Source organism: Dendrobium catenatum, unplaced genomic scaffold (assembly GCF_001605985.2).
Source record: "Dendrobium catenatum unplaced genomic scaffold, ASM160598v2 fragScaff_scaffold_862, whole genome shotgun sequence".
In the NCBI taxonomy this organism is placed as follows: domain Eukaryota; kingdom Viridiplantae; phylum Streptophyta; class Magnoliopsida; order Asparagales; family Orchidaceae; genus Dendrobium; species Dendrobium catenatum.
Window position 1 is genome coordinate 337,625 of NW_021319324.1, and position 9,904 is coordinate 347,528.

The 9,904-nt window shown below is 34.0% G+C and overlaps 1 protein-coding gene across 1 annotated transcript; it reads right to left on the minus strand.

The window, feature by feature from the left end:
• Window positions 1-2,924: 2,924 nt before the first annotated feature.
• LOC110105888 (condensin complex subunit 2) lies at window positions 2,925-8,383 on the minus strand. The gene is made up of 11 exons (XM_028697069.1): window positions 7,977-8,383; window positions 7,772-7,876; window positions 7,566-7,683; window positions 7,170-7,249; window positions 7,023-7,083; window positions 6,742-6,942; window positions 6,390-6,664; window positions 6,081-6,225; window positions 5,749-6,002; window positions 5,641-5,671; window positions 2,925-3,082 (listed from the first exon to the last, which is right to left on the minus strand). Exons 1-11 carry the CDS (start codon window positions 8,274-8,276, stop codon window positions 2,943-2,945), a joined length of 1,710 nt encoding a protein of 569 aa, XP_028552902.1. The 5' UTR covers window positions 8,277-8,383; the 3' UTR covers window positions 2,925-2,942.
• Window positions 8,384-9,904: the final 1,521 nt, after the last annotated feature.

The following is a 9,904-nucleotide window of genomic DNA, read 5'->3' on the forward strand; positions in this document are numbered from 1 at the left end:
ATCTCCACTCTCTTCAAATTAGCCACACTTACCCCAACCCCACAAACAAAAAAAATCATTTGATCTTATTGCTTTTTATTGCGCAAATTCAATCCACAACAATTAAAAAAGAACTTAATTAATTCAAGGAAGGCCTTAATAGAGTTGAAAAAAACAAGTGGAACAAATGAACCTACCCTCGAATGACTTCCTCTATATCAAACTAAGAATGATATGAGAACTGGTGCATAAACCAAGTTAGCTCTTTTTTTTTAAGTTAACACATAAAATAACTCATCAAATAGCTGGCGCAGTTGTTTTCGAATAACATCTAGAAACTCAAGCTTGAAGACTCACAGGTCGATTCTATGGTTGACTTTACTTTTCTATGATTTATATATATATATATATATATATATTATTGAGTGCGCATTATAAATGTAAGCTTTTTCTTGGGTTTCTTCATTTATTTTGAGTGAGAGTGACCTAAACATGTGATATTTGATAGGTTCTTAAGACAAAATTTAAATTTTTACCAATTAAAGTATAAACAATCTAAAATAATCATAGGTTAACCAATTTTCAAATTAAAAAAAAAAATTGAATGACTCGCTCTAATGAGCCAAGTTTTCAAAAACAAAATGATCATGCATGACCAGTATTTTATGTAAAAAATCCTCACATCAAAAATTATTTTGTGTAAGCCTAGAGTTCGGGCATACTTAACCTCAAGTGAGGTGTAGGTTTGTAAGTATCTTGCATTCTGTTAGACATAAGTTCAAGGTACTATCCCTCAATAATCTTTACCTTAAATCTAGGATCCGAGACTGATGTTGACTCTAGTAGCCTTATAAGCCCTCATATTACAAGCATTTCCTTCAACTTATGTTGTTGGAATACAAAACTCAACTTTCTAAATCAAATTGATTAACTCAAACAAAAAATTAATTTTAAAATGTAAAACTCAACATAAGATAATTTGAGCATCTTTGAGTTTCTCAAAATCAAGTACTCTCATATTTTTCTACCTTTGAACATTCTTAAAAATCTGATTTAAAGTTGATCACATCTCCCTTGAAATTTTCAAAGACTAAATATTTGAACAAGAATTTCTCGAACTAAAAAAATAATATTAGTCAATATTTTGATGACTCTAAAAAAATCATTAATTTAATCAAAAATATTTTGAGTAACAAATACTTGAGATGTAATTAACCATAGAGATTTTCGAGAATAAAATAAATCTTATTCAACCGAATATTGAATAGGGGAAATTTTCTATAACAAATACAACAACAACATCAAGCCTTTATCCCACTACATGTTGTCAGCTACATAAATCCTTTTTCTCCATTGTGTCTTATTAAAAGTCAAATTCTCGTTTAAATCTAATAAAGAAAGGGCATTCCTAATATTTTCTAACCAAATCTTTTTAGGTTGGCCTCTACCTTTCTTAACATAAGTTAAATATAATACCTCTACTCTCCTAACCAGGTCCCAGAAGGCCGCCGTTTTATGTGACCAAACAATCTAAGGCGACTCTCTCTAATCTTATCTTCTACTGAAGTTACTCCAACCTTTTCACGTATATGTTCATTTTGTATCCTATCTTTAAGGGTAAAGCAACTCATCCACCTGAACATCCTCATATCTGCCACACTTAACTTAGTATTATGCTTCTCTTTTAATGGCCAACATTCGGCACTATAAAGCATTGCAGGCATCACCACCATCTTATAGAATTTTCCCTTTAAGTTTGAGGGATACTTTTCTATCACACAACAAGCCCGATGCATTCCTCCACTTCAACCATCTAACTTGAATTCTGCTGATAATATCCCCATCTATTTCATCATCACTCTGAACAATAGATCCAAGATATCTAAAATGTGTACTCTTATTAATGACTCGATCGCCCAAAGTCACAATCCCCTCACTAGTCTATTACTACTAAAATTACAATCCATATATTTCGTTTTAGATCTACTGAAGCAAAAACCTTTAAACTCTAAGGTTGACCTCCATAATAGGGGAAATTTTCTGTTAAAATAAAAAATTATGAGTTTTGTTATATAGTCCATAATAAAATAATAATTTTATCATTTGAATAATATATTATTTTCTATAATGTGCTCGATCACAAAATATCTCAATCAGTGGATAGATGAAAAATTTCACCAATGAGTATTAAAATCCTAAGTTTGTGGTCAATCGTAACATGACTTCAAAAAGCTCGATATTAAGTAATTTAAAAATAAAAGGATCCCTTTGGTAAGTTCAAATGGAGGTATAGATTAGAAAAACAAATAGACAAGATGTAAAAACTTCTAAAACTTTATGTAGGTAATTTTGAGTACCAAATTTTTTTTAAAAAAAGACAATTTTAATACCAAAAAAATTTAAAGAATAATCATTATAAATGATATAATTTTATATATGAATATATATAATTATTTTTGCATAATAATTTCATCATAAATATTTAATAGCATGGTTCATTAAGAATAACATTACAAAAATAATATTCTGTGAATTAATTATCAAATTATATTTGTTGATAACTATTATTGAGAAATTTTTTTAAGAATTATGCCATTTCGTAAATAAAGGAAGATGGAAGCAATGATGTCATCTTCTCAATTTTTAATATGATGCCATATGTCCATTGGAAGTGTGCAGAACATTGATGAGATGTATGGTTAAGATTAAATCATATTTTGGGTGTGAGATGAGTTGCCAAATATTGAATCTTCCACCTCATATTTCATATGGTGATGTCATGCTTCCCCATTTAAATGTAGGATTTAATTGATAGTGAGATAGTTATCAAAGTGATAAGGATAGGATTTAATGATACCAAAATAACATCATTATATGTTCTATAAAATTTTGAGAAAAGAGCATTTAACGTAAACATGTTATAACAATCTTTATTAAATATTGCATTCAAATGTAAGGGTGGGTTAGGTGCAAACCTGTCTTGGCAGACGAACAAGACTTCCTGGATCATCTATATCACTATTAAAATTTCCATCATCACACTGATCATTGTTGACACTCTCTTTGTCCCACGATGCACCATCATTTGGTTCTCCCGGTTCATCTAAAGTCAAGTGACATATATGTACAAGCTTTCAAGAAGTGCTTTCTCATATTCAATTGGTGAGAAGTTTAAACTCTATCAAATTTCATTCAACTTAGTCCGTGATGGAAAGATCAAAGCTAGACTCTCCAAATGTACGTTGTTGGACAAATAAAAATTTAAATGAAATTACTATGGTCAAGTAGCTTCAAAAAACATAATTCAACTTTCTTTTAAAAAATATAGAAGCTCCTTTTTCTATTAAGCTATCATGAAAAGCAAGCAAATAAGATATTCAATACATTTTACTCCAAGAAATACATAGCAAACTACAATGATGTTAGAGCCAGACAATCAACTCAGAAATAAAAATAATGTCAAGCACAGTTTTGAGCACGTTTTCAACGAACTGAAAAAACAAATGGTGAAAATTGCAGTGTAACAAATTCCAAACATAGTATCAAATCTGTCCAAAATTTACACTGAACTTTAATGTTTCAAGAATTGGTGAAATTATATACCACTCTAGGTGTCTACTAGAGTTTTGAGGCGTAGGTTAGAATGACTTCATTAACACCCAACGCCACTAGGAACTATTTCTCCATTGTTCATTAACTACCAACACCACCAGGAACTATTCGACCATTGTGCTTACATAGTACATAGGTGGTATTATGGTAAAACTTGGTATAACATTAAAAGCGTATCATAATCAAAACTGATTGAAGCAAGGTAAATAATTGATAGCAGACAATGAGCATTCTTGTTACAAATTGATACTTCCTAATAGAGGTTCAACAGCATAACAAACGACTATAAATCTATGAATGCAAACAGTTTTCAAATATTGCTCTCAAACCGCCAACCATTGAGGTTTACAATTTGAATTAGGTCAAAATCAGTTCTAACTTATGAGGTAATCTAGATGACCCTGTTTATTTGAAATTAATAACAAAAAAGTTAACAGTCTAATACCACAAAACCTCAGGCACAAGGGAGGAATGGGAGCCAAAGGGCAAACATACATGGACTTGACATGGACGGAAAGGTAAAGAACCGAGTATTAATGTAATGGAGGAATATTCTAAGAGAAACCAACATGCGTGCATGCCTATAGGTGTAAGGTGAAGTGGTGTTTATATATATAAGAGGAATAACCAGCAAGATTTTCACCCAAGGTGAAAAAAGAAGTGAGGAAATAAGAATGAAAGAGAAAGGTTAAGCGAGTTTCTAATTATATAGGCTAAACAATATTTGAGAGTGCACGTAAATTTACAAAAGCTGTGGAGGTCGGATCAGCACAGGACTGCGAACAAGGTGTCGATCGGGCAGAGAGAGGTTGATGGTTCTCGGCCTGCGCACAGGCCGGCTCTGACCGTGAGGGAGTTATGCCAGATCGAAATAACTAGAGAGATGGTATTCAGCTAGAATCAAGTGCATCTAGGCGTGGGGAGCTCAACAGGGAAGGTCAGACGATCGTAGTGGGGTCAATCGAGGAAAGACGAGCAGGGATCGGACAAAGGAGGTCCGTTGGCTCGATCTCTCTGCATAAAACAGTGAAAGACGAGGGAGAGATTGTGAGGTATACTTGACCTGCGGCTGGATCGAGCTGGTTGAAGTGGAGGATCGGTCGAACTTTGGGTGAAGGGCTGCGAGAGGATTTTGAAGAGAGTTCGAGAGAGGATCAAAAGGGCTGTGTAGATCGGAGCAGTTGCTTGTGTGCTGGAAACAGAGCCGAAGGCTCCGCTTCTTCTCCCTTTTATCAATTGAGAGCATAACGTGGAAAGAGCATGGAAAGAGCGTGAGCAGCGTCGACATAGGATTCGCAGAAAGCGACACAATCCGTTCAACAATCGGAGGTCGTTTGAGCATTTAAGTGAAACGTAGCACCTGCCGACCGCTGCTCGAGTGCAGATTTTGCCTCTTTTTTGGCGTGTTTTAGTGTATGGGTCAACAGCTACATGCCCAAGGATAACAAGGGTGTGCGCTTTGAAAAAAATTTGACAAATTGTCGATAAAATTTTTTTAATTTTAAGAAAGTAAAACTTGAAGAGTATTAAGACAAAAAAAGAGATTAAGGGCTATAAATCTTATAATAGAGAAGCCAATATGCATGATGATGAAGATAGAATAAATAGTACTGAAAAATTATATTATTGCTATGCTACCATGCTACAAACTTAAAGAGTTTTGTATGCTTATTTCAAGGCAATCTATTTTCCAAAAATTTTGAAATATAAATACAATGGAATGCAAAAATTGACAATTTTCCCCTAATTACTTTAATACGATTATCACTTCCCACTCTTCCAAAATATTTAACATATTTAAAATCAGTTTTTGAGTGATATTGTTATTTCTTAGTTAGATCCTATTTAAGTTGGCAAGCACCTAGTGCCTTAGAGTTGGGCAACTCCTATAGCCTTGAAAACACCTAATGCTTTTTATTACATTGATGTAAAGCCATATTTGTAGAAAAAATATGACGTAGGAAATGAAAAATAAATAAGTAAATAAACAAAACCAATGTCACCTCAAAAGCTTCAATGCCAAATAACAGATGGCAATGAAAGGCATACCGTGTAATTTTCTTGATTTCTTGCCAAAGCACTACAAAAAGATAAAAAGATTTAGTTAACACAAAAGAAGTAATGATAAAATCCTATGAATTTATATTATGGACTTACCATAACCTCCGGAAGAAGAAATAGCTTTGCAAGACTTTCAGGCTTGTAATGACAGTCTTCTGGAAGTAAAATGTTGCAGGATGCTCTTTTGGTTGGTAAGAGCAAAGACTTACGATTTTTTGGTGCGTCGAAGATGTTAGGAAACTCCATATCAATTGATTTTGAGAAATCAATATCAGTGGCTAATTTTTTTACTTTTGCTTTTTTAGTAGTTGTTTCTTGTTTTTCAACAGAACCTAAAACTTGTTCTGAACCTACAAAACATTCACAGTTAAATTTGGAGCACCACAATGATATTGTTGGTAGTTAAAACTTGTAAACTTCTAGGTGACCTTTAGATTTCTTGTATTTCCAATAATCTGGACCAGCCCAAGCATTTGTTTTAGAAGTGAAGCCTAGGCCAAAAGACAAGAAATCAGCAATCTCGTCAACTCTGATATTAGTGTCTAGATCTTGAAACGAGTGCTCTGCAATGTCCTGCATTAGTATCATTTACTTTGTTAATGATCAAAATGAAGAATAAAAACAAAAATTCAACTGCCAAAAAATTGGGACAAGGATTATGATGATGATGAGTTTGCATTGCTACTAATGATAACATATATGCATTGATGATCAGATGGGCTAACCAAATTGCATACCTCTCTATTACTGGAAAAATCTACATTTGCACTTCTTGAATTATCATCAACTACGCTTATATGATCATCGTTATCAGAAACATCCGGACAAAAATCGCCCTCCAAGTTGGGATGGTCAACATCATCTGTCTCGCCATGGCCAATAGAATGTTCCTCAACAGAGAATTCATTGTGTAACCTATGGTTTTTGTCACCAAATTGGTCCATAATGTCCCTCAAAGTGGGTGAAATGTCGGCCTTTTTAGGCATATTAATCATCATCAAGTCAATATACTCTGGAAATGGAAGCAAAAAACTAGGTCAATGATATCTAATTAAAAACCTGGAAGACAACCAATAAATGTATTCATACCTTTAGCAAATGACAAGTCGATCATATCAGATTGGCCACTCTCTGTATCATTCAAGATACACTTCTCAGGTACTTCAAATGAATCAAAGAGAACACGACAATTGCCACATATACCAAGGTTGTTTAGTAATAGACCCTTTGCACCACCTTCATCAAATTGGGCAGATGTCTGATGGTAAAGAGGATCCACGGTGAAAGCCACTGTTCAAACATATAACATCACAGTGAGCCAGAGGTATCAAAAGGTTTGTAATCATAAGTGCCATGACATCTTATATTACCATCAAACTTCCTTATGTTTAGTGCCTCAAAGGATGTTTCCAATGTTGATAAAGGCGACAACTGCAAGAAGTATAAAACTCTAATTATAGACAGAAAATATGAAAAAAAAAAATTTTGAATGTAAGGTTGGAGTATGTATGGTATACCTTTCTCTCAATATCTTTCCTGGAAAGGCTTTCTTCTTGCTCAGTCCTATCATGCACCTGGTTTCCTTGAGCTACATTCTCTGCAAAGATAAGGTTTGTCACTGTGCTTTAAGAAGTTTGAAAAGTTGTAATTATTGAGGTAGCTCCATTTCAGAGCCAAACTTGTGCGTATCCATGGAAGAAAATGGAGAAGCAATTTCAAATACAAACAAAAAAATTCAATCCGGGCAGTAGGCCTAAAACATAGGATCTCGCTAATAATGCCCAATGTGGTTAAAGAAGTATGCTCAAAACAGAAAATTATAGTACAAACAGATTAATCCATTATCCACTTACCTAAACATGGCACCCAGATACACAATGTCCCGAAACCTATAAGCAAAGATAAGAAATTACCATTCTCATGTTCCCGGCCAACCCTATTGATCCCCCCAAGGACCTTATAAGCTTCAGAATGCAACGAATCAACTCTCAGTGAGTATATCTTCACCCCAGCTTCCAGAGTGCAGCTTGCCTTGGACCAAAACAACTGATTCAATTAACATAATCAACCAAATTTCTAAGATGCATCCTAACGGTATAGACAAAAAAGGGATGGCTACCTTCTGGAAATTGGTTTCAGCATCGTCCACTTCAGGTTTAGTTTGGATGATCTCGCTAAGATGGTCTATCAGGTTCAGCTCCCATGTGTTCTTCTGATTAATCTTCTGCTTGAAGAAAAACAACAATAGATAAAGTGGTAGCGAAATAAGTACCCTGGACAACACGAAATGAAACCCTAGGGATGAAAAGTGTAGGGGCGCAAACATTCTCGCTAGCGAGCTTGAGACAATTGTTGAGCAGATCCATGATTTGTTCGTGGTTGAGGAGGTTGGAACGGAAAGGAGGGGAGGCAGGGCCGACGGCGACGACGGACTTGCGGCGAATAGACGCAATGCGAGCGGCGCGGGCCTGCGCCCGCTCAAGATTATCATCGTTGGATTCCAGTGGAAAAACATTAAGGGTAGGAGAAAGGAGACGGGAGGCCGTCGGATTACGTGCCGTCTGCCTCACCGGATCCTCCGTGGAGATTGTCGGCGTCGCTGTTTCTTCTTCTACTGGCGACATTACTAGCAATATTTAGAGAGTTTCAACTCGCCGGAGAATTCAAATCTCTCTCTCTCTCTCTCTCTCTCTCTCTCTCTCTCCGCAAGTGGAGTTTTCATTTCTCTTCTGACCCGCCTATTTCAATCCGTTTGAACTGAGTGTTTGTTGGGCGCGCATCGCGACGAGATCTTGTCGTCTGGTTTTTATAAGATGCACGAATATTAGTGCACTAGGTAAGGCGAAAAGGCATGATGTGTTTTACATTTATTTATTTATTTAATAAATGAGTATTATATAGATCATCAATCAATTTTGTATATTATATTATTTTCAGTAGATTAAATACTTTTAAATTTTATTTTGATTAAATTGTAATCAACCAAATTTTCAAGATTATTTTGAATAAATGATCGATTAGTTATTTATGAATGTATAAATATAGTATGAATGCAATTTTGAGAAATTTTTTTGGTTAAAGAACTACCTTTTAGCCAAGGAAACAAAAAAAAATGTATGCAATTGAAAATTTTAGCATTTAAACACATTGATTGTCATTTTGGTATGCCTTCTTATGAATCATGTTGCATGACAAGCATCATTTAGCTCATTTAATATTTCAAAATTTTGCATTTTATGTTGTATTTATAAGTATTATAATATAATATATGTATGAGGGGAGTAAGTAAGCTGAGCTGGCTCAAACTCAGCTTGCTAAAGAGCTTGCGAGTAGAAATTATCATGTTTTGAGTTTGAGCTCTAGTCGGTAATCAAGCTCAATCTAACTCAACTTGTTAGCTTGTTGAGCTATTCAATTTTAAAATATATTTTTAAAAAATTTAAATATACCATTTTCTTAAGACTTTTTTAAGATAATAAACATTCAAGCTTCATAAACGAGTTGAGTTTGAGCTTTTCAATTGGGCCAAGCTCTAGCTTTTTAAATGAGCTCGAGATTGATTTTTATATAGCGAGTCAAGTTTGATCTCATTAAACGAGCTCGAGTCAAGCGCCATTTTGAGTTTACTCGACTCGACTCGACTTGTTACACTCCTAATATGTATTATTAATCATGCCTTTTTTATTTTATTTGTCTTATACCTTATCGTTTATACCTTAGTGAATTTTTCCTTTTTTGAGTTTATTTCGTCAAACTCACACATATTATATTTATGTCTATAAAATCATTAGATAATATTTTTATATAAAAATAAAAAAATATTATCTAATGATTTTATAGTGATTAGTTATGCATCATTGAAAGGAGAATTTATAGATTCTTGTCTTTATCATATTCTTGAATGTGATTAAGATTTTAAGTTGTTAGTTGATTTAATAATGATTTAATCCATTGACAAGTTACAATAGTTGTAAGGTTTTATTTACATTTTAATAGATAAATAAGTGTTATTAAATTTATATTCCAGGATGTAATTATTAAAAATATTTATATTTTTTTGGAAATAATTCTAAACTTATCATCATACACATCATATGAGAACGGTGTTGCCCGGTGAAAGCAAGGATTCGACTGAAGTGCGTTGAGGTGAGAAAGTTGGTGTGCTAGTCAATTATATGAGTGGGCTAGCAGCAGGTTTTGGTTGAGGTTGAAGGTTGGATGTGGGAACCAGTAAGTGAGGGGATAGATAAGA